The following is a 26,494-nucleotide window of genomic DNA, read 5'->3' as shown; positions in this document are numbered from 1 at the left end:
TGTCTTTCATTGAAGATTATGCTACATGTGCTCTTCCCAATAGCAGAGAAGACAGAAACTTAAAACAACAAGTCTTACGATTTCAAAGCCACAGGTGTGGAAAATACTGTCGACGAAAGTACAAGACAAAGGATAAGTTCTATACCAAATGTGGTTTTGGATTTCCACGTCCTGTATTATCCAAAGGAAGAGTGAACAGTTTTATGTCAGCTATACGACATACCATCACAGAAAGTCTCCGAAAAACACCTACAACTTAAGAAGAAGCGACGAATCAAAATACATAAATGACTACAATCCAGTTATTTTATCCATGTGGAACGCTAACAAGTATATTCAGTATGTTGCGGACAATTCCATTGCTGTTGCTCGATATGTAACGTCTTACATTACTAAAAGACTGAATTGAAAGAAATGTGGGAGGAGATTTCTCACGAGAAGACCAAGTAAGAAATTATACAGTTTCAGTTTGAAGATGTTATCGCATCGTGAAATTGGAGCATATGAATGTTCAGATCGGTTATCATCTATATTCCAAAAGTAGAAGAATCATTTGGGTGAGTCTAGGTCTTGCAGGAATGCGAAATCGGGTACTGAGATCTGTTCAAGAAATTTAATATTTAGCAGAAAATGACCCTGAAAGTACAGATATTTTGAAAACCAATATGTTGGACACATACTATCCAAATAGAAGTCATCATCTTGAGAACATTGTGTCTCTATGAAGTGCTGCAAAACTACACTTTTAAACGGAATACTATAGAGAACATCAACAATGGAAAATATGGAGTGATTGTTTCACCAGACATCCTTCGGAACCAAAGGAAAGGAAATTTAATTAATCACAGAAAACTGAGTTGCGACACTGCTGACAAAAGGGAATTTTACTATTTAGCCCTTTTGCAAATGTTCAAACCATGGCGTTCAGAACTGGAATTACTTGGAGATTTTCCCAGCTATGAAGATTCATTTAATGCTTGTAAAGATAGCATACAATGCAGTGCTTTCGCAAATTACGTCAAAATGTTGAATGATGAAATTGATCAAGAAGCTATAATTGCAGCTGAGATTGCTAGAGACAGTTCTCAAGACAGTCAAAGTTCTGCTGCACTGAGTCAAGATCCACTAGGACAACCAATTGTTGAAAATGAAGCAGCGATTGCAATGAATGAGGTGGAAACAGCAATGTATCAAGCACAAAAAGATGCAATACAGTTAGGAAACTTGGAAGAGCAACTACATTTTGAACAGAAACAAATATATCAGCAAGTGAAAGAGCAGATTGACCATGGATTACTTCATGAAAAGAAAGGGTGCTCATGTGCATCATTTCAACCTATCCGAATGTATGTGAGTGGTCAAGCTGGAACAGGAAAAAGTTTCTTAATTAAAGTAATTATAAGTTATCTGCAGAAAACAACTGAGTCGCATTTGTCTTGTGTTGTCACTGCTCCAACTGGGTTGGCAGCACATAACATTAAAGGAATTACTTTACATCGTTTACTAATGCTACCAGTAGAGCATGAGAACAAATTGGAATACCACAATCTATCTTGAGAAGCTTGCTGTGAAGTTTCAAGAGTCCAGAAGAAAATGAAACTTCTCATTATTGATGAGGTGAGCATGGTTTCAAACTTGAAGCTTGCCTTTGTGCATTTAAGAATGCAGCAAATTCTTAAAACAGAGTATGACGTGTTATTTGGAGAAAAACACGTCATAGTTTTTGAAGATCTACTGCAACTGACTCCAGCAAAAGGACAATCGGTATTTAAAACACTTGCCCATGAAGATACCAGAAAGTCTCTTGGCAGTGTTGGTAATGTGAACATTTGGAGTAATTTTGAATACAAAGAACTGACAACAAATATGCGACAGGCAAATGATGCTGAATATGGAAGTATTCTTCAAGATATAAGAATTGGAATTCTTTCAAAACAAGGGAAAGAAGCTTTGGAGAGTCGATTACTTTGGAATGTCTTTCCAAATGAAAAGGCAGTTCCTGCAAAAGTGTATGTGGAAATTGCTAAAAATAAGTCAGTGATTTGCTTAATGCCAACACTGCATGAGTGTTCAATATTCAACGAAGAACTATTGAAACTGGAAAACGAAGAAATTGTAAAAATGGAAGCCATCGATAAAATACTGCATGAAGGAATCACTATTATTTTGACGGGAAAGTTGATATCAAAACTGGATTGTTTAGAGAAAAAAAATATCTAAAACTGCTGGCTTAGAAAAGACACTATATGCGTGTGTAAACTGTTGGGTAATTGTAAGGCGTAATTTGGATGTAGAGAAAGATTTAGTTAATGGTGCAATGGGCAAAGTGGTGGATTTTGTGAATTATCAGAAAAAAGAAAGAATTGAATTTTTAAAAATTAAATTTGATCAGATTGATGAAGTTAAAGAAATTGATCGTTGTTCAGTTAGTTTTTTGCTTGTTAAAGTTTTATATGTCCATAGGAAACAATTTCCATTTTCTCTGGCATATGCAGTGACTATTCATAAATTTTAAGGATTAAGTGTAGACAGTGCATTGGTGAACATTGGATCTACCGTATGTAAAGAGGGTATGGCATATGTTGCTTTGTCGCGAGTCAGAACATTATCTGTTTTGTTTTGGATTGATTTTGATGAGACAAAGGTTACTGCAGATGCAAACTGTGTAAAAGAGTATAAAAGGTTAAGAAGGGTGTATGCTCCAAATTTAGGTCAATATCCTGTATTTGAAAAGCGTGTGGTTGGTCGAAAAAGAAGGTTAGAGAATATTTGTTCTGAAGGTGTCAAGAAAAGAAAAGAACAAGATAATGTTGGGATTGTAGGTAAAAAGAAATTGGACACTGTTGGAGAGATTGTTGGTTATCAGTTTGAAAATAGTTCTGGTGTCAACTGCTATGCTAATGTAGTGGTCAATGTTGTTTTTTATCTTGAAGGTTTGCAAGAGCAAATTATGGAGAATCGGTAAAAAATATTTTGTTCTCTGTTGCATTCTGTTTATGAAAAATTGACAACAGATAGAAGTAAAATACAATCTGTTTCAGATGTTCGTAGTCTTTTGGATGTGTGTTCTGGTTCTACACAATTTACACAAAATAACCAACAAGATGATCAGGACATTTTTAATTTATATGCTTACCATTTTTGAAAATGAAGGTGTAGAAATAGAAAATATTTTTGGACTTTCTTACAAATGGGAACATTATTGTGAAAATTGCATGTATATATGTAGCACCAATGTAGACACTGAGATTTCTGTATTTAACATTACCAGACTGTAAATCAGTGTCTTTCAATAAATTACTTAAAGGTGCAATTCAAAACATGGAGTGTAGCCAATGTAAATCAGAAATGTTATCCACATTATTCTTAACAAAGTATGGAAAATACATAATTTTAATGATGCAACGTTGTACAGCTGACGGAAGAAAATTGGATACTTTACTAAAGCAATTTGCAGCAGCACAACTATCAATATCAGGAAGGACTTTTGTAGCAATTGCAATAATTTTCCATGATGGTCCTTCCACCACATCTGGACATTACACTGCCTATCTAAACTGTGAGAAAGGCTGGACACTTTGTAATGATGCCCAGTTTGTTTTCAAACAACGTTTGCCTAGTGAATTACCAAATTCCTACCTAATAGCTGAACTATCTATAACAGGGGAATTTCTAGGGTTTTGTACGAGGGAAATGTCCAGCTAACTATAACACCCCTGAAACCTATGTATTTTTCAGTGAATATAGATATATACACACACACACACACACACACACACACACACACACACACACACACACACACACACACACACACACACACACACACACACACACACACACACACACACACACACACACACACACACACACACACACACACACACACACACACACACACACACACACACACACACACACACACACACACACACACACACACACACACACACACACATATATAGATATATGAAAATGGTGGAACCTTTATTATTTCTATATATTCTTGGATTCCCTCGCCTCCTTCGTTTTTTAGTTTTTTCGGCAAAAGTCACGGCACCACAGCAGGGTAGGTTTTCGAATTTCATTTATTTAAACACCATTGTGCAAGAATTTGGATGGCCTACGCGTTTCGGCTACCATTAGCCTTCTACTGGACCATAGAGTCCCCAAAGTCTAGACAGTATTTAAAATGCTATGTGCTATTACCCTTGTTTGTGTTTACTGTTGTTAAAACACTAGACTGTTAACCTCAACACAGTAACATGGTGCAAGTCTGTCGCCATTTATCCTCTTTCACTGTAAAGTACATTCAAAAACAGTGCATTTTGACATTCCCCTCTCTTACATGGAGACATTTTAGATGGAAGGCATTCTACTAGTCCCAATATTCACAGTCCAATGCACAATACTTGAATTAGTGATGACTCTGATATCGTTCTTCCAACAATTACCCTAAGTCTAAAGTTCTTACTACATGTCCAAGTTTCTCCCAATGCTAAAATGTACAACATTCATTTAGATCTTATTAAGTTCCTACATTTTATCTGGTTATCATGATGAATAATTCATCCTGTTCTTGTGAAGTACATACCCAAATCCAAGTGTTGGGAACTTAGAAACCAATTTCTTAGTGTTTGTGTACTGATTATTCCACAATTTCAATTAAAAATACTGGAAGTATACATTCGATGATTCTTTACATAAGGGTACGGTTTATCAAGTTCATGCTACACCTTGCTCTTAAAGTGATTGCTACAAGATTTTACTAATCTACTTCTTGATCTATTAAGTATGTCCAATGTCCAGGTTAAAAGAGGAAATTGTTAATATATATTTACAAGAAAATCTGTCCAGCAGAAGGGAAATTATTTCATATTCAAATCCAAAGCAGATCAGATGCAGTTATTCTTGACTTTTTAATATTTCCAAATGTACAAATAGTTCTGCATCCAGATTGCGTCCATGTGGATATTCCGTACCCATCGCTAGTATCAATCTAAATTCCATTTTACGCAATTTTCGGGTTTGGTCGCCATCCTCTCTCGGCAGGTTTCACAATTCTAATTCCAGAGTATTTCAATTGACTACTATCACTTTCATGGTATTCGTGAAAGCGTTTTGCCATTGGATAGTTCGGATCTTTATTTTTTATGGCACGTAGATGTTGCAAAATCCATAACTTTAGTTTGTTGATTGTGCTACCCACATAGTATTTTTTTACAAGTACACATTAATCTGTAGACCACATATTTGGACTCACATGTAATGTGATCTACGATTTTTTCTTCGTTACCAATTTGTAGTTTATAGTTCGTTATATTGGAGCCATTTCACATGCTCGACATTTTGCACACTGCCAGAATCCCGGTGTGTTTAGCCATGAGAGCTTTTTTGGCTCTCGTTTCTCAAGATGGCTTTGAGTTAGGATGTCTCTTAAATAAGCTGTTTATACTGGGATGAGGTGTTAAGCTCTCTCTTAGTGTGTCATCTAGTAGTAAAATTTCCCAATTCCTACTTATCACCTTTTTAAGGTCTCCACTTTGATTATTGAAGTCTATGATTAGTCGTGTTGTGCTATCTATCACATCCTCTTTTCCATCTGTTTTCCATTTTGAAGGTACTAGGAGATCAGTTTGTTTTTTAGGTCTCGGTTTGGCAGCGCCCAAGCGCTGTCTCTCCGAGACTTCAAGTAATCAGTATCAGGGGTGAAACTCCCGGGTACTTTCTCTTGCCCCTTGCCATTTGTTAACTGTGGAATTGCTCTTCTTAGCAGGCTAATGATTGGCTGTGCATTCAATAAGTCACTTCCGTTTTATCCGGAAACAGCACTGCCTAACCACAGTTTTTCTCCTCTTTCTAGTTATAATTGTGTCGGAGGGGAAAATTTTTAAAGGATTTTTGCAGCCCAGCATGCTCACTTGCATACATAATTAGCATGGAGCTCGTCACGAGCGCCACGCTGTTAATTATACACAATCAGCACGGTGCTCTTCATGATGCAAATTTATACACACTCCGTTGTATTTTTATATTCATTTAATGATATTTGTTTTTGTATGCGTCCACCGTATAATATAATTAATGGCACATACTTCATATTTTTGAAGTGCCTGCTCCTTTAAATCCTGGCTTGCGTGCAGCAACTGCGGTACTTTCACCCCGCCCTCTTCCCCCCTTTCCATGCTGGATTTGTCCAGGCCCCGGTAGCAGCAGCTTCTCGTCCTCCCTGCGGCCATTGAACATGACAGCACTCTTTTAACCTAAGTATCGCTAAGTAGGTAGTAAGTTGTTAAGTTGTTACTGGGAGTTGGTTTGATCAGCAATATCGGCCCCCAGTAACAAAAGCGCCTGAGCACTGTTATTTTTCCCACCAGCTACCGACTCCCCAGTGTGACGTAATTGCCAGGGCTGTCTTGCCATTCTGACAGTAATCCTCAATGTGTCAGGAAGCAGGCATCGCGCGCCTGCATTGCCTACGACCCCCAGAATGCCCGAGGTCCGGAGGGGGAGGAGTCACGATCATAAAAGCGACGATACGCACATGTGACGCTGTACGTAATTCCTGTAAGCGATGACCCAAAATGGAAGCGTTCCAGGATTGGTTTCCCGTAGCCAAAGAGGAGACCTTGATCCGTCGGTCTCATCGCGGTCTTTTGCCAACGGGTCCAATTCGCTCCGAAGCGGCCTGTCTGCTGCCTCAAACCGGACGGCCGAAGAACTGCCGGATGACTCCCTCGCTGGATGCCAGTTAAGTGCACCACCCTCCCGGATGAGGGGAGGACAGTCCCAGTACCGCTAGCCCCGGCACCGCCTCCCTGGAGCAGACGACATTGTATTGTTTTTTGCCCCTAGTTCTTTCCGCGGACTCCGTGACAGGAGCGCTGTGGGCTTTCTGTGGGTGACCCCGCCTGAAACTTACCCCGTCCTGAACCCGCGCCAGTGTGAGTGGATGTGCGTAGGTTGTTCCGTTGATGGATTGATTCATACATGGAGCGGTGAGGTAACCGCTGAATAAAGACGCACGCAACTAAGATGATTAATGATGATACTGCTAGAACTCTATAGGACACCGAATGAAAACTATAATGAGGTGATCTAGTTAATCCCTAGTGGATAGAGTTTTGTCCCTCCTGCCGTCCTAAAGACTTTCCAGACCCTCCACTGACGTAACTAGTAGTTTTAGGGAATCCCTTCTGTCACATCCAATACAGACCCTTTCAGGGAGTAGGAAACAGGGGGGTCGTCTTCCTGACAGTGCTTTGATCTCGTGCCATGCATGAATGTTCAATGCATGGGTTTGGTTTTGGATTCTTTGCCTGTAAGAGTATGACGCAATATTGCTGTTGACTAAGTGAAAATCAGGAAGGATAGCTCATAGACGTTATCTATGGTTCTAGTGAGAATTCATGAGAGTAGCTTTATCTGCCTCTATGTTTCGTTTTTATTTGTGTATTTTTCTTTACAGGTTCTACTCCCCGCTGTTCCCTTCCTTCCCTTCCCTCGCTTGATCGCCCTAAACCCTCTGTGCCATTAGTGCAGGAGATGGGGATGTCAAGAGGTGGATACCCTATAGCATCGCTCGAATCCTGAGGAGTGCTGGACTGGGGACGGAAACGTGACACAATGTGGAATAGCATTCCCAAAAAGTGCTCACTGAAAGGGATGCAACCCTCATAGCGTCCTGGTGTGTGACTTAACACGGACAATCCCTGTAAGGAGGATAGGAGGAGAATGCTAAAACGTAGTCATGCCTTAGGATAGGGAGGCTTCTTCTGCAGCACTAAAGCCTTCTGTCACACAACTAGCGTGTGCTATGTGCACACAGAGACCAAGGGACCACCAGGCAGGGTGAAGGACTTAGGCTCGTTGCCACGACGAAAAACACATTTGCCATATATAAAAGCTCTGCTATTGCCATGTAGATGAGATTGGCTCATCAAGGAGTCTACAATGAAGGGGACATTGCTCAGAACAGAGGCAGCTATGGCAAATAACTAAGTGTTCTTTTTTAAAGTCATCACTCCCAAAAATGTGAGCAATGGAAGAGGGGGGGGGGGACGACGACAGTTGCTGCATTTTTGTATTTTATGAAAGGTGTATCAATTATCAGTTAATGCAGGTTAGTTTTAAAAGTGACCTTCGTACAGTGCATGAATTCTCCACCCCAAAGGTAATTGTGACTTCTAACAATAGAATATTTAATTGTATCTATTTATGTTTTATCAATGCAAGTAATAACAAGCATTGGCATAGCCAACAGGTCTCGCTTTTGGGACCTTAGAAGTGTTTACCCATGCAACAGTTGATGTTGTTGCACCAAGGATATTGTGCTGCATAACTAAATACTTATAAGGTCCCAAAAGCGAGACCTATTGGCTATGCCAATGCTTGTTCAATTTGACCCTGGATTTAGCATTCATAATCACTTCCAACGGATACCCTCTCTCTCAAAGAAACGACAACTCATCTCTTCAATTTCAAGCTCTAGATCTTTAGTTTCAGAGCAATTTATTTTCGCCCTTAACATCACGCCGTAGGGATGTTCCATTTCAGGTTTGATGGATGCCCACTGTTGGCATGCAATATACTATTGCATGATGTTGGTTTTCGATTCATTTTGGTGCATATCCTGTTGTTGTCTATGAAGACTTCCACATCCAGGAAGATGATGCTGGTATCGCTAAATGCAGATGTGAAGTTTAAGTTGTAATCATTCACTTCCAGAGAGTCAATAAAAGCTTGCAAGTCTACACAGTTCCCATCCCATATGATGAAAAGATCGTCAATGAAACGACACAAGGTATATATATATATATATATATATATATATATATATATATATCTGTGTGTTTGTGTGTATATATATATATATATATTCACTGAAAAAACCATAGGTTTCACACATGTTATAGTTAGCGGAAATTTTACTGATAAAAAACCAATGAAATTGCCCCGTTATAGTTAGTGCTGGCAACTATAACTCACGCGACCGCAATCCTCTGCTGATGCTAATACTGTATTTAGACACTTATTTGCCCATGTCTTCTTCCATACATTTTTAGCTATACATATATTACAAATATTTTTTTTTATAAAGACACATATGTCATCAGCAGAAGATTGCGGTCGCGTGAGTTATAGTTGCCAGCACTAACTATAACGGGGCAATTTCATTGGTTTTTTATCAGTAAAATTTCCGCTAACTATAACATGTGTGAAACCTATGGTTTTTTCAGTGAATTTGCAAGGTTTTTTAAATGCTAATTCCTAACTATAACGTGTGTGAAACCTATGGTTTTTTCAGTGAATTTGTACGGTTTTTTAAATGCTAAGTTACTTTACGCCATTCGAGGCGTGCGCGCCCACTTAACGCAGTTCGTTCCGTGCACGGTTTTTAGCAACTTTAATAAGCCCTGTACATTTGGTGGCCTTCGGCCACCAAAAGCACAGGGGGTGGGGTCAATGTGGATAGTGTTTTTTTTATTTCGATTTTATAATTTCATGTTGCCAAAATTTAGTTTTTTTTCACAGGTCTAATAAGCCCAGTACTTTTGGTGGCCTGCGGCCACCAAAAGCACAGGGGGTGGGGTAAGTGTGGATAGTGTTTTTTTTTTAATTTTTTTTTTAACCGTACGCGTACGGTAAGCGTACTCGCCGAAATTGCCGAAAAAAAAAAAAAACGTTTTTGCTCTTGGGGGATGTTTGGGGACTCCCTCAACATGACTGTGTGGGAGGGAGTTGTCAAAACAGCCCCGTAACATGTTTTTGGGCATCATGTTTGATAAATAACACTCAGTGCGAGAGACAAAATGGCGGACGCCGCTTCCTGGTTTCGGCCGATTCGAATGTTTACTAAGATCTAAGAGCCAATCAGAATCGCGCTCGCGCACGCCACCGTACGCGTACGGTAAGCGTACCGTAAGCGGGCTCAGATATATATATTGATTTAAAGGCTATTTTCTCAGAATCTACTGAACAGATTTACACCAAACCTACAAAAGGCACTTCCTTGACCTAGGGACTACCTCTCTGCCAAATTTCTAGTAATTCTGTTCAGCCGTTCGGGCTGTAGCTCTGTCTAAAGGTCCTATGGAAAAATGCATGGGAAAAACGCGTTTTGGGACCCCCCTTTTATCTCAGCCCCCGCTTGACGAATCCCCCCCGAGACTTTCAGGGTAGGAGCGGAGCGTAGCGCCCCACCTATTTTGAGAAATTCGCAAGGATTCATCGACCGGTGCCAAAGTTATTCAAAATAGAATGTTGCGGATTTCCTATGGAAAAGGGGTCCTAACTATAACTACCTACTGGCGACCGCCAGTAGGTAATATATATATATATATATATATATATATATATATATATTAAACACCCATTACAACGAATCTTTTACCACAACTACCATCACCCCGCATGCCATCACAACACATCTACCATTACTCCGCAATGCCATTAGAACGCATGAAATTACATTTTATATGCTTTTACCATGCATACTTTTACAACGAAATTCATTGTAAATGCACGAATGGTAAAAGCATATGTTTTTTATATGTTATTATAAGGTAAGTATAGGGTTTGGGTTTTGGAGTGTAGGGGTATATGTTTTGGGGTCCAGGGGTAATTTTAGGGTTAAGGGAATGTTTTGGGGTGCTGGGGTATTTTTAGAGTTCAGGGTGGGTTTAGGTTTAGGGGTGCTGGGGTATTTTTAGGGTTCAGGGTGGGTTTAGGTTATGGGGTGCAGGGGTATTTTTAGGGGTCAGGGTAATTTTAGGGTTAAGGGCATGTTTGGTTTTTGGGGTGCTGGGGTATTTTAGGGTTTAAGGTGGATTTGAGTTTTGGGGTGGTGGGGTATTTTTAGGGTTCAGGGTGGGTTTAGGTTTTGGGGTATATGTTTTGGGGTTCAGGGGTGCCCCTTGACCTTCCCGAGACACCCGCAATGACGGAACCCAACCAGCTCAGATGCATCCTGATCAACACCCGCTCCACACACAAACACGCCATCGAGCTCTGGGACCTACTTGACACCGCATCCCCGGACGTCGCCTTCCTGACCGAGACCTGGATGAACGAAGCCTCCTTGCCAGACATCGCCATAGCCATCCCAGACGGGTACAAGATCACCCGCAGAGACCGCACCAACGGGGCCGGAGGAGGAATCGCCATCATCCACAAAAACACCATCAGGGTCTCAACAAACACCAACGACAACCTCAGCACTGCCGAACGCATGCACTTCCAGATCCACATGGCCCCAAAGACCACTCTGAGAGGCACCCTCGTCTACAGACCGCCAGGACCCCGAGCACAATTCTGCGACTCCATCACCGACCTCATCAGCACGCACGCGCTGACCTCCACCGACTACATCCTCCTCGGAGACCTGAACTATCATCTGGAGAACAAAACGACAACAACTCCTCCTCCCTGATCGCCAACCTTGGACTAAAACAGCTTGTCATGACGCCGACGCACATTGCCGGTCACACGCTTGATGCCATCTTCTCCTCAAGCCCCCACATCACCTTCAACCATGCCTCCGAACTCACCTGGACAGACCACCACTGCATCCACTTCTCCTTCCGAAAGCCTCTCACACACACCCTACAGATCCCCCGCCGCCGCTGGGGCAAAGTCACTTAAGAACAACTACAGACAAGCCTCGCACTCAACCCACTGACCTACCCCACCAACCCCGACAATGGTGCACTCACCCTCAGATGCTGGATGGATGACTGTGCCAACACCGTAGCCCCATTGAAAAAGCCCACCAACAGAGACACCAGCAAAAGAACTAGCTGGTTCACCCGGAGCTCCTCGCTTCTAAGCGCACCTGCCGGAAATTGGAGATCATATGGCACAGCGACAAGACGCCGTGCTGCCCACAAAGACGCCATCCGCAACCACCACCACTTCATCAGGACCGCCAAAAGGACCTCCTTCACAGACTGCCTTGACAATAACGCACACAACAGCAAGGAGCTCTTCAACATCGTGAAGTAACTCTCCAACCCCAGCTCCAGCGCCAACGACATCCCGCCATCGCAAGCCCTGTGCGACTCCCTCGCCACCTTCTTTCACCGAAAAATCACTAATATCCATGACAGTTTCAACCCCCAGACAACCCCGACAGGCCTCGACACACCAGACCCACCGCACCCTACTGACCACGACTCCCTGACAACCTGGGCCAACGTGAGCATCGAGGACACAATCAAGACCATGGGCACAATCCTTTCCGGATCCCTGTCTGACCCCCTCCAACACCACATCTTCAACAAAGCCGGCAGCACCATCGCACCCCACCTGCACAACATCATCAACCTCTCCTTCGAGACCGCTACCTTCCCTGAGGACTGGAAGCACGCATAAATCCACACCCTACTGAAGAAACCCAAGGCAGATCCGAGCGACCTCAAAAACTTCCGGCCCATCTCCCTGCTTCCGTACCCGGCAAAGGTCATCGAGAAGATAGTTAACATCCAGCTCACCCGTCACCTCGAAGACAACAACATCCTGGACCCCTTCCAGTCAGGATTCCGCAACAACCACAGCACCGAGACTGCCCTCATCGCCGCCACAGACGACATCAGGATCCTTCTAGACAATGGCGAAACAGCGGCCCTCATCCTCCTGGATCTCTCCACCGCCTTCGACACCGTCTGCCGCCGCACACTACGCACGCGCCTCCACGACACAGGGATCCGAAAGCAGGCCTTGGACTGGACCACCTCCTTCCTCACCGGCAGAACTCAGAGAGTCCGCCTCCCCCCGTTCCGAGCCGAAGCCTCCGAGATCATCTGTGGCATCCCTCAGGGATCCTCCCTCAGCCTGACGCTGTTCAACGTCTACATGGCACCACTCGCACGCATCACCCGACAGCACCACCTCAACATAATCTCCTACGCCGACGACACGCAGCTGATCCTCTCCCTCACCAAGGACCCTTCCACTGCCAAATCCAACCTCCACCAGGGAATGAAGGCCGTCGCCGACTGGATGAGGGAAAGCCAACTTCAGCTGAACTCAGACAAGATGGAGATCCTCATCCTCGGGCCCAACCCCTCAGCATGGGATGACTCCTGGTGGCCCGCTTCACTGGGGACCCCCCCGGCCCCTACCAACCATGCACGCAACCTGGGAGTCATCCTCGACTCGAAACTCACCATGGCCAAACAAGTCAACGCAGTCTCCTCCACCTGTCTCAACACCCTCCGCATGCTCCGCAAGATCTACAGATGGATCCCGACTAACATGAGGAAAATAGTCACCCAGGCCCTAGTCAGCAGCAGACTCGACTACGGAAACGACCTCTACGCCGGGGCCTCGTCAAAGCTCATCAACAGACTACAAAGATTCCAGAACGCCTCTGCACACCTAATCCTCGACGTCCCGTGCCGCGACCACATCACCCCCACCTGAGGTACCTGCACTGGCTGCCCGCCAACAGAAGAATCTCCTTCAAGCTCCTGGTCCACTCACACAAGGCACTCCACAAAACCGGCCCAGCCTATCTCAACAGTTGACTCTCCTTCTAGGTACCCAACAGGAAACTCCGCTCCGCTGACCACGCCCTGGCCACAGTCCCGCGCATCCGCAGAACCACTTTCGGAGGCAGGTCCTTCTCCCACTGTGCCGCCAAGACCTGGAACACCCTCCCCCTCAACCTACGACAAACCGATGACCTGCTGACCTTCAGGAGATGACTCAAGACCTGGCTCTATGACCAGTAGCAACAGCCCCCCCCCCCCACCCCCCGCAGCACCTTGAAACCCTGACGGGTATGTAGTGCGCTTTACAAATGATTGATTGATTGAGGGGTAATTTTAGGGTTTTAAGGGAATGTTTGGGTTTTGGGGTGCTGGGGTATTTATAGGGTTCAGGGTGGGTTTGAGTTTTGGGGTGCTGGGGTATTTTTAGGGTTCAGGGTGGGTTTGGGGTGTACAGGTATTTATTAGGGTTCAGGGTGGGTTTAGGTTTTGGGGTGCTGGGTTATTTTTAGGGTTCAGGGGGTTTGGGTTTTGGGGTGAAGGGGGTATTTTTAGGGTTCAGGGTGGGTTTGGGGCTGTACAGGTATTTTTAGGGTTCCGGGTGGGTTTAGGTTTTAGGGTGCAAGGGTATTTTAATGGGTCAGGTTGGGTTTTAGGGTTAAGGGCATGTTTGGGTTTAGGGGTGCTGGGGTATTTTTAGGATTCAGGGTGGGTTAGGGTTTTGGGGTGCTGGGGTATTTTTAGGGTTCAAGGTGTTTGGGTTTTGGGGTGTAGGGGAATTTTTAGGGTTCAGGATGGGTTTAAGTTTTGGGATGCCAGGGGATTTTTAGGGTTCAGGGTGTGATTAGGTTTTGGGATGCTGGGTATTTTTAGGAGTCAGGGTGGGTTTAGGTTTTGGAGTGCTGGGGTATTTTTAGGGGTTAGGGTGGGTTTTAGGGTGGTTTTGGGGTGCCAAGGGTATTTTAAGATTTAAGTAGGTATGGGTATTGGGGTGGTATGGGTAATTTAACAATGTTAGGGGTGTTTAGTTATTGGAATATAAAAGGACTTTTATGGGTTTTAGTTTTTTTTTTAAATAATTACATTATATATATATATATATATATAAAATATACATATATAAAAATAACATATATATATATATATATATATATATATATATATACACACACACACTAATATATATATATATATATTTACCTTCACCACTTTTACACAGTTTATGCCTTCACCACGCATGCCTTTGCATTGTAATGGCATGCGTGGTAAAGGCATATGCGGAGTGAAAGTTTGCGGGGAGATTGTATCGCATTGTAACTGCTCTTGCGTTGTAAAAAATGCAGGGTGATGGTATGCGTGGTAATGACTTGCGGGAAAATGTCATATGTTATATATAACTCCACAAATACATGTGTGCACATGCAGTATGCTGTAGAACACAAGCTGAATGCTTCAAGGACCAGTTATTCATAGAAAACAATTTGCACGGCATCCCGAAGCATATAGTTTAAGGTAATTGCACCTTCAGGTGAAGATTGCTTGTCTATACAGACTTCTAATTTCCTTGTCACTAGGACGACTTGTACCTAAGCTTTTTTTTTTTTTTTTTTAACTTTGAGCCGGAATACATGTACTTCTTGGTCACATGAAACAGCTGCTGCGCGTATTTCACGTAATATACAGACGGTGCGTACAGCATATCTAAAAAGCACATTCTAAACTGATTCCAGTTTGTATTTCTATGAGCTTTCCGTCCCCATCAAATCCATCCTGCCGTGGTGCAAATGATGAGGCCTCCCTGTGTTTAAGCAACTTACCCACAGTTTCCCTGCATTGCCAGCAATGGCGCCTTGTTAAGGTTGCATCCTAGCCACATATCGATCTTGTGCCTACCTCCATCCTGGTTGCTCAGCAACGATACAAAGTTTTTCCCTGATGATGAAGAGCTGCTTTAAAAAATAAAGAAATATATATATATATTTTTTTTGTCTGTTTGTTTGTTTTAATGACGGTATGCCTACTCCCCATTTCATTGACCACAGGCCAAAAGGGAATATAAAGACAGCATGCCCTTTCCAAATGAGCTACTACCCTACCTAAGGGAGGGGGGTGTCGGTAACTTTTCGATGATTTGTGACCAAAATTACAGCCACAGCCCACCGATACATAGGTTATAGATTTGGTATCTGGAAGGGAATCTCAGACACATCCTTTTCAAATACCGAATTGATATTCAGACTGAGTGCCATTTAAGGAGTCTGTAAAATGTTACCAACTCCTAAAATGGGATTGATATCCCTAGGAAACCCCTTTTTTGTGAAACAAACTAAAATTCGGAGTGTTTACTACAATTTTAAAAAAAACACACCGGCTCACCTGGCCAAAATTATATATTTTTTTTACATTTAGAAAACTTTTTAGCACACCAGTTTTGAATATGTAATTTTGTTTAAGTGTAACACAAACGTGGCATAAACACAACAGCAATAATAGCTGCTGGTTGGAATACAATGCTACACTGAACGTTTTATGTGACAGATTTTCATTTGAAAAAAAACAGCACACCGAATCAATTATAAATGTAAAACAAATTATCCAAAGAGATCAACAGCATACAACAAATGCCTTACTGAAACCACAGTTGCTCAGTTAAAGTCGGTCTTTAAAAATACACAAAATGTTTCGGCGAACAAAACTAAATCTTTGGAAGTTTTCGGTTTCTCTAAAAAGTACACTGATAAAGCTCACAGAGTCATGCTGGTTTCATAACTGATATTGACTGATAGTTACTCATCGTTGCTTGAACATAACAATTCAGATTATACCTGGTCAATGAGCAAATTGCAAAACTCTTGCAGGAGAACTATCATCCGTGCAGGAATGCTGTAAAACTTGGAGTGGCTCCAGATCAGGCAGATGGTGTGAAACAAAGGGGGGATTAGAATGTGGGTCCGTGGGAATTCGGTGTCCCGGAGAGACTCAATGTGTCGTCTCAGTGGTCTCAGGTGCAGCTCGACATCCCTGGCTTCCACAAGTGCTTCAAGAAAAACAATGAGAAAAAAAGACGTGTAATTTTCCTCGCATACTGCTGAATCTATACAGGGTCTCGGTTGTTCGAGATATATAAATGAATGCAGTTAAATCTATAATCATCTAAAAACAAAAGACATCAGACAGCGTGAGGAATGCACGCCCTATTGTTCCCTTCACAAACACAGGTGCACTACAACTGGGGTTTTGATAAACTTGCCCAGATAGAAGACTGCTAAGAAAGCACGGTTGTTTGGAAAATGTCTTCCGCAGAAGAAAAAATATGCGTTCAGCTTGCGTTTCACCTCTAGTTTACATATTTAAACACAGAAATACGTCCTCGAGGGTTGACCAAAACATTTTTAAACAGTGTGAGTGTCTAGGGAAAATAAGGTGAGTGTATTAATTACAACTTTTTTGTTACACAGTGCTTCATTTGTAAAAAAAAGAAAAATGAGCGAGGGCGCCCAAATTTCTGACCAGAAGCCCTTAGCAGGTGCTTTTAAATGTCATCTAGCAAGGCTATGTAGTGTTGAATTCACCTCAAGACTCTCTAATCCACTATCAGAGACTCCTTGCCATTTTATCTCATACATGCAGGTTCCTGCTTTCTCCCTTTGTGACAGTTTTTCGGTCATCAGCTTCCTTCTTCTTTCCCCGTTTGTGTTTTTGTCTCTCTTGCTGGCAGTTAATATCCGATGAAGAAAAATAAGAGCCGTCCCCAAAACTAACGCCTCAAATTAGGCACTGAACATATAGAATTACAGATTGGTAGCAGTAAATTAAGGGGATGTTTTTCGCCAAGGGGTTCTGAGTGACATCAAATAGACAACGAATAAAGTGATATCACTTGGAGCACAGAGGTGAAAAACATCCCCGTAATTCACTTCTTACAAATCTATAATTTTGTGTTATGTATGGCACCCTAAATAATCTGTCCCAGATTGCAGGTGCTAGACAGTGGCAGAGAAGCAATGAGGCACCCATACATAACATGGCCTCAGTTATGTATCCATGTCCCAAAGGGAATAAATACCCCCAAAAAGCTTAGCTGCCATTCTTGGCCAAACCCCATCACCTTACCTGCCTTCCTTCCCACTACAGCAGGTGTGCTTTCTGCTTTCATTCAAAGCAGACAAGTAGAACTGCGCTGACAGGCTCTCAGAGAGACACGGTCAGCTTGGACTGGAAGGCTTTTGTGATGTAGCAACAGTGGGTAACTAGTTTGGTTATCATCTGTTGCTACATCATAGCAATGCGTTATCAGATTTAGAAAGAGAAATGCATGCTAGTGGCTGTCTACTAGAGCCATCTGTAACAATGTGAAGTTTCTAAAGAAAGCAATTTAGTACAAGGTTGCTCATCAATGAAGGCATTTTTTCCATTCAAAAACTCACAATGGTATATCTTGGCTTGGATATACCAAAATGAAGTGTTTTTTAATTATAAGATACCCCACATTTTTGCAATGACCCCAGTCACATTTCTTTTGTCTGGCAGCAGACAACTTAAGGTGACTAGACAACCGTATGTCACCAGATCTTAATTTTTTCTTATGGCCTGCAATTGCTTGGATGGCCTATTTTCAAGACCATGGCACTCTGATACTTATGTTGTTCCATTAATGTGACTGTATCAATGGTCTAACATGAACTGATACCAGACTATCACATCAGCTACACATTTTGATATTTAGGGTGGGTGTGCGATGAAGGTACTTTACTTTTTGTGGATACATTTTAGCTCTAATATTTAGGGGGCAGCATGTGCACTTTAAGGGTTACATTAGAAGTGCCCTGATATTATGAAAGGTAATTTTATACGCGGTAAATAAGTCCAGTTGCAGTATTTACAAGCTGCAGTATTAAGCACCATTCTGGGTTTCGGTCCCTGAAATGATGCAGGAAACTAACATCACTTTAACCATTGCTTTTTTAGTGAATTTCTAAGGTTTTGGTTTTTAACGTAAAGTATGATCAAATTATGCTAACTATATTATCGCTTTAACCTTTGTTTTATTCAGTGAATTTCCAGGTTTTTTTTAACACAATGTATGATCTTACTACCATACCTAACCATAACATCACTTGCCTGAGACAGAGAGGGACATCACACACCCCATCGGGGACGGCCAACACCACCATGCACGGCCAGCCGATGAAAGCACTCACCATAATATAAAGGGGTGTCATTATAAATATGGCTGGTCAAGGGGTAGGTTTTGCCAATGGATCACCACATCAATATATAAAAGACAAACCTGTTGGCTTTATCAGGAGATGACCACATCAACATAGAAGTCAAGCCCATTGGCTTTGTCAAGGGGCCACCACATCATTATATGAAGGCAAGTCTATTGGCTTCATCACAGAGTGGTAACAGTATACAAGGCAAGCCTAGTGGCTCGGTCAAGTGCTCACCACGTTAACAAAATAGCAAGCAAGGTATGATTAAACTTTAAAGCCGATAGAATCCAAAACCATAGACCTGGACATTCAATGTTAATAGCAAGCATGTCAATATTTATCAATAAACCTTTAAATAAAGCATATATACTCAAAACAACATTAATCTGGTGTCATACTTTTTTTTACACTTCTAAGGCCACATACTATGGCCATAAGATTGAAAAAGTGGGGCTTCTGCAATTCTCTGCTGAAGAGCAAAAGATCCAGCTTTAGAAATGATTAGAAATGCCATAAACATTTCCTGTGGTAATGTTGTACATGCCTCAGGAAACAGAATTGCTTAAAAATAAATGAGTTTTGTGGGGTTGCTGCACTACCTACAGCCCCCCCATCAATACTTTTGTAAAATCCTAGTCATGCCCCTGCCAGATTGGGCACCCCAAACCAGAAAACGATATTCAAATTATCCAAAAATGGGCTCTACTAGCTGGGAGCAGTAAGTAATAAATGACTGCCTCCGGCCGATCATGGATTACTTTTAAGACCTTTTGCCGCTTTGTTTTAATTATTAGTTTTTTGAGTGCCCTAGTTCCATCCTGCAAAACACACAAGAAAATGGACAGAATGTTGCACATTGGCAAAACATTCACCCCCAGTCACAAATCTGGGTTTAATCCATCGTTATTTTGCTCACCATGCCACCCCAGTTTAGACCTGGCCATATGCAAATTAGTCTTGACCCTGTGCCTCATAGAAACAGTCCAGCCCAAACTGCCAAGCCATGTCTTCCCTGGACCGGAAGCAAGCATCCTAGGAACGGTTTCGGGGTTTCACCCCTCTTCAGCCAGGATAGCTTGACTCCAGTGGTGTAGTGAGCACTGGACCCACGTCTGGGCATACCCCTCCCACACAGGGCGAACAGCAAAACACACAAGATGATGGACGGAATGTTGCACATTGGCAAAACATTCACCCCCAGTCAAAGATCTGGGTTTAATCCATCGTTATTGTTGGACTTGGCCCTTCTGGCAAGTTCACCCCTAGAACTTTTTGCATTATCCTAGCCTTTTTCCTGTGTTGTACTAGTGGTTTTAGGCCTCTAGGCGCTTTCACACTGTGTCCCAGTGGAAAGCGCGTGCGCTCTGTGTATGGTTTAGTGAGACTGACCTGCCCTCCCATAGGAATGCATGGGGGATCTGAGTGACCGTGTTAAGTCCTGATGTGAGAGGAGTACAGGGTCGAGTTTGGTATGTGCAAACTCGTGAGATTAAATGCTGCGCAATGATGTGTGCGGCGTTACTGTGGCTAGAGTAGAAGTACCACTTCTAGACGCTGGCATAAATGTGCAGTGACTGTCTGGCTTGCGATTGGCTGGTGTGTCTGTCTCCAGGAGTCAGGATGGGTCTGCCCCAGTGGTGAATGGAGAGAGCTGCACGTTGATGAGTGGGAGGAGTACACCTGGGACCTGAATAGGGATGGGCTTTCCACACACAATGCTGGCTCCGCCCCCTGTGGTGCGACTGATGACCCTGGCCTGTTCTGTGAATAGGGAGGGGGGCTGAGCAAAACAAAGTGCTCAAGAACCAGTTGCATCTGGTTCGCCCCTTCCCTGCACCTTTGGGAACAAAGGATTTGGTGTATAAAAGAGGGGCTGTGACCCCATGAAAATGTTCTCGTTCTGACTTGAATCTACCAGGGGCGTGCTGCTGCTGGGGCCCAGGGGAAAGCTTGCCTCCCTGGGCCCTGCCCAGCCCCTGGATGCCTGAGGGACTCCTGGGACCTTTTTGGATTGATGCTCTTTGCCCCAGGACCTTTGCATCCTTCTAGCGCCTGGGAGCGCTTTAACTTGAGAGGGAGCCTGTGCCTTGCCTCTGCAGCGCTGGGCTGCGGTCTCCTTGGAGGGAATCCCCAGCGTAGGGATCCCCCCCCCTCATTGTGTGCCTCGCGGGTGCCCACCCCGCTTCATCGTTATTTCAAGTTGCGGGTGCCCACCCTGCACTTTTTGTTGTTTCGCGGGTGCCCACCCCACTGTTATGTGCCAAATACTGTGGTTCTCAAATGCGGGTGCTCACCCCGCAGTTGCCGCCACCTCATTCGGATTTCCCGAAGCCGGAGCCCACCCGGCATGTCCAAAGTGTATTCCCTTACGGGAGCCCGTCCCGCACTCTTAAAGCGGCTCGCAGGAGTGGGCTGCCACTCGTGACCCGGAAGTGCACCGAGGGGGCAGGGTCTGCACGCAGAGCACATCCAGAGCCTTGCGGGCTCGCGGTCGAAGTCCCGGTCCCGAGGGAGGGGACCGGGCGAAGCAGAGGCTGAAGGCAGGCGGGACCCCCCCCCGCCTGCATGGCAGCTGCGGAGTGCAGGTGGATCCCCAGCGGGGCTCTCATGGGAGAGAGGGCCCCGCATGCTGCCCGTGGTCTCAGGAGAAGCAGGAGTGACTGAAGGAGTTCCCGTCAGCCCGGTGAGTGAGGGCTGGACGAGAAATGGCCGATACCGTTCGGTGTTGGACCCATAGTACTGAGTGGTCCCGCCAGGGAGCGGGCCACTCCAACGAAGGGGGGCATGTTGTTTGGTGCCAGTGCTTCTGTCCTGAGCGGCAACGCCTGCCAGAGGGCTGCTCCAACATTGGCAATTGTTCCTAGAGCCCCGTGTGGCTCCAACGCGGGCGCAGATTGATTTCAGGAGCCCGTGCGCTCCAAGGGGGACATGGTTGTTTTCAGAGCCAGATGGCTCCCACGCCCCACAGACGTTGTTTTAGAGCCCGTGCGTGGCTCTAGCGGGGGCAATGTTATTTTAAAGAGCCCCCAACAGGGCCCAGAGGGCACTGTTGTGCCAGGGTCCATTTCGTCCTTCCCCCCCACAGTTCATTAGGGGCACATGCTGTTTCAAGAGCCAGATGGCTCCCACGTTGCGCATTGGTTGTTCCAGAGCCTAGAGGGCTCCAAGGATTGGCGCAGTTTGTTCTGAAGGGCTAATGAGAGCCCCCATTCCACTATTTGCCTTCCACAGCTGCGCAGCACTTAGTGCCAGCTGCAGCGTTTAGGCCTTGTCCCCAGCAAGTAGTGGGCAGCTGCTACGTTTAGGTTCTGGCACAACCTGGACCCTAATGTAATTTAGGTGTTATTGTGATTTATGTGCGAACGTGATTGGGTGTTAGGAAATGTACTGTGTATAGCATGTTTTGCGCACCCTCTGTTTTATACCTCTAAATGTGGTCATTTCTGCCTAGGAGGTTGTTTTACCTGTTTAGGTTGATGTTAGGGAGATTGTACTTCCCTGTGTGATGTACGCCCCTGGAGTAGTTATACTTAGGTTGTTAGGTCTAATGCGTTAGACTACTGAGAAATTGCATAATGTGTTTATGCCCCTGTGATGGATGCAGGATAGGTTTTATACCTGACTCTAGTGTGATGACGCTGAGGTCATTATTGCGCCAGTAGTTACTGGTTGTGCTCTACAGTGCTAATTTGTGTTACAGTTAGTATATGTTCTACATGTACAATTGGTGATTTGTGCTGATTCTGACAGTGGTCCATGTGGCCCTGTCCCGTGTAAATAGTCCCTTGTAAAATTCTGCCCAGTGCCAGTTGGCACAGTATAAATTGTGTGAATATTATCTAATGTGTTTTGGTATAATACAAAGGCTATTTTTATATATAACCTTGTGTGGAGTTTCCTTTGTGGTGGGCCTTGGGTGTTGTTGCTGGGTGCGCGCGCAAACGCTTTACACATTGCCTCCGGGATAAACCTGACTGCTCGTGCCAAGCTACCAAGGGGGTGAGCAGGGGTTATCTTTGGCGTGTAACTCCCCAGCCCTGACTAGAGTGGTGGTTTCTGCCTGGCTTTGGCGCAAGCCCTAGCCAACCAGAAATCCCATTTCGAACAGTTATTTTGCTCACCATGCCACCCCAGTTCAGACATGGCCATATGCAAATCAGTCTTGACCCTGTGCCTCATGGGAACAGTCCAGCCCGAACTGCAGTTCCATCCTGGGCACCCACAGCATTGTAAATATTGGTCATCCACGGGAGGGGGGGGGGGGGGGTGGAGGCATGGCCCTAGTGGCCCAGTCAGCGCTCCAGCCAGTCCTCAATTCTGGGTGCCAATAGGAGCCAACTTCATTTGTTTGCTCCCACCGCTGGTTGGAAGAAATCCTGTGTTCCCTGCTCACCAAAGCATGGGCAGGGTGGCAGCTTTTTGCTCCTGCCTAGCAGGTGCCTTTCTACTCAAAGGAGAAGCAGAACTAATTAAGTGTTCCTTGCTCTTGCAGGCAGGGAACAACACACAGTGTCCTTGGGGATGGGGTACTAGATACAATATCTTGCAGTTGAGTCTTAGGGTATGGGGACCATGGGGCTATTACATGGCTTGGGTAGGTGGACTGCCTGGCCCCTCCACAAATTTATATATACAATGTGTCTGGCCCCAAGAAATGAGGACCCAGGGGCAATTGCATGTCTTGGGGAGGGGGACCACTCATCCCCTGTCCAAATAAGTATACAATGCATTAAGCATTAAGCACAAGGGCATGGGGTCTCCAAGGTCACTACAGGGCTTGGGGAGGGGAGCCTCACACTTCCTTCACCATTTAAACAAATATAGGTAGACCTCCCAGGCCCTGGCCCACCCCACTGTAATCCCACCCCACTGTAATTATAATTATAATTGAAAAGGGAGGACGCATGCCCTGTTATTTTTATTTTTTATTTTTACCACGGTATTACTGAGGTACCGCAAAAATAAAATCTATTTTTGGCCCTTGTTGGTTCCTCTGGGATTCCCGCACAAGGCCTATGGGGTCAGGTTATCCCTACCCAGCTCCCCCTATGTTTATTCTTTTTTATTACTACAACACAGGGACTGAGTTCCCAAGTCCTAAAACTGCTGCCAAACATCTTTGTAGATGTTGACGGCAGACAATCAGATATTATCTTTTCATCTGCTGGTCCAGAGGTACTACAGCAGCCTGAATGAAATATCTATACATTTTTAATATAAAGCTCTCAAATACTCCTCAACCAATTGACACCAAATCATAATAAAGCATCTTCTCTTGGTAAAGATATAGCTTTTGACAAAATGTGGTGTTGTCCAGTTAATCTGTTTTGGCTGTAGTGCTATGGGAATTTTCATGATGAAAATGCATTTTGGTAACCCGCTTTCTCTCCCCCAACGAGATCACACCAACACCTTCCATGAAATCACACAGCGGGTTATAGACCTTTTCAAGGTAAAGGTTTGTGAAGATTCATCGGATGACGCCAAAGTTATAAGAAAACCCCAAAAATAAACTTCCTATATAAACATAACTTGGTCTCAACTATAACTTCACAGTATATATCTATAACACACACACTGAAAAAACATAAGATTAAAGAAAGTAATGGTATAGTCGTGTGTAAAATATTATATGAACTAATATTTAAAAGAAACAAAAACACATTAAAAGTTTGTGAACTAACTATAACTCATTTGGGCCATGCACTGCTTAGGACGTCACATATTATATCACTCATAGCATGGTACATGACATCATTAATGACATCACTGATGACATTTCAAGTGACATCATTGATGACATCAATGATCACATCACCTATGACATCATCCAAGCTACTACTCCTCAAATGGAAAAAGTGTAGTACTGGAGACTAATCTCATTCAGTTTGGTAAAACTTACATGGTGCATGTTTTAGCTACCAGTGAATTCTTAAATGCAAATAGTACTCCATTAAAACAGGGTAGTCACTAGTGTAGCTGATTTGAGTTGCAGATGTACATTTCAAATAAATTGAGCCTTAATTCAAAGTCTTGCTATTAAAAAATGTCACAAAAACGAAAAAGTTTAACTGCAATACTTTACTCTCCCATGAAAGTCAGTGTTCATGCTGATGGGAAAGAGATAGCTTACAGCACTACTGAAAAATTCTATAAACATTTTTTTTTTAAAGAAATGGAGAGTTATAAAGTGGAGACATCCACTTCCATGTTCCTGAAAATTCTGAGACATGCTTTGTTATAGAATGTATAATGTATATCTTAAACTATATTATTGAGCCTCAGCAATACAAGAAATGACCACCCTTTTCCAAGTTAAGGAATTGGGGCCGGGGGGATGGGGTATAATAATCCTATGATATATGAACCATTTCTCAGCAAAAAAGCCTGGGGGTGTCTGCTTAGGCAGACTGAGTTTGGCTACTTCAAGAGAGTCCGGTTTAAGACATTGGAGGCTGCTTTCTGTATATGGGCAAAGGTTCGAAAGAGGGTGGGTATTGGTTGTTTCAACTATTATACACCTGTGCATTGCAACCCACTTTTACCTAGGATTTTTTGGGATTCATGCGTCAATAGGTGGTTAACACATGGGCCATATAGATTGGGGGACTTTGTCTCTGCAGGGACGATAGATACTTTTAAGGTTAAAAAGCAGAAATTCAAGCTTGATCGTAGGGAATTTTTTAATACTTACAGATTTGGGATTTTTTGAGGAAAAAAAGGAGGTGGGTTGGTGGGGTTCTTTAAGGTAGAAATTGTTGAGATGATTATCGGTGGGGAAACTTCAATAGGAACCCTGTATCACGCATTGAACATTCTGCAGGATGTTATGGATATACGTATAAAAGGGTCGGAAGAAAAGATATACGCACAAGCTAATGATCTGGGTAATTCACTCGATGGGCCCAATCTTTTTTTAGTATCCGACAAACTACAGGTTCAAAATTTTAAAAAGTGCTTTAATTTGTACATAACCCTGGGGAAAATAGCAAAGTGTGGGGGGGGGGGGGGGGGGGGGGGTTAGCGGGCACAAGGTGCCCAAGATGCCAGGAGTATGGGGTAGGTCTGGAACATATGCTTGTTGGATGCGTACTATTGGGGGGTCTTACAGAAGAGGTAACCGAGTTTTGGGATATTAGATTAAGTGTGCAAATTGCCTCATCTCCACAGCTGGTGCCCCTAGGGGTCCATAATGAAGTAGTACCTATTAAAGCTCAACTCTTTATGTTTATCGCAATGGAAGTACTGAGGCTGTGCCTAACAGCCTGGCTTGACCTTACTCCCCCTTCATTTTACCAATGGCTGGCCTGGCTTTTAGCTATCTATCAGTTGGAAAAAGCAGTGTATGCACAGAAAGGTAAAAATGCCCGTATAACAAGGGGCACAGGGATGGGCCACCCCGGGTGATTGGAATTTTTTAAGGTCAGCTGGGGAAGAATCTGACTGGCCTAAAATATAGGTATATTATGGCCCAGCATAGGTAAGGGGGTCTATGGCTTGAAGTCTGTACTTATTGATGGATGTACGTGTCACTTTTTGTCTTGCCACTGTGCATAATTAGGTTTTAATCTATGAATTATGTATGTATTTATTGCTGCTATTGGATTTACTTGTTGTATATTGCTGGATATGTCTGCTTGACGGGGGTTATTTCTTTAAAAAAAAGCAATAACAATATTTTAAAAAGAATGTATAACGTATAGCTGACTCATTGAATCTCAAATCACAGTATTTTTACAACTGTCCATATAATGGTGTATACCGTTCTGCTCTTTTTGGGAATATGCA

General features: G+C 43.6%; 1 protein-coding gene across 1 annotated transcript in view; it reads right to left on the bottom strand.

The window, feature by feature from the left end:
• DNAH11 (dynein axonemal heavy chain 11) overlaps window positions 1–26,494 on the bottom strand; it is a 3,007,685-nt gene that overhangs the window by 2,491,985 nt on the left and 489,206 nt on the right. Inside the window, exon 6 of the mRNA XM_085631597.1 lies at window positions 16,316–16,527. Within this exon, the coding sequence (XP_085487723.1) occupies window positions 16,316–16,527 (212 nt within the window). The remainder of the gene's footprint in view (window positions 1–16,315; window positions 16,528–26,494) is intronic.

Source organism: Triturus cristatus, chromosome 10, assembly GCF_964204655.1.
Source record: "Triturus cristatus chromosome 10, aTriCri1.1, whole genome shotgun sequence".
Taxonomy (NCBI): domain Eukaryota; kingdom Metazoa; phylum Chordata; class Amphibia; order Caudata; family Salamandridae; genus Triturus; species Triturus cristatus.
This window is presented reverse-complemented; position numbering and strand designations above follow the sequence as displayed.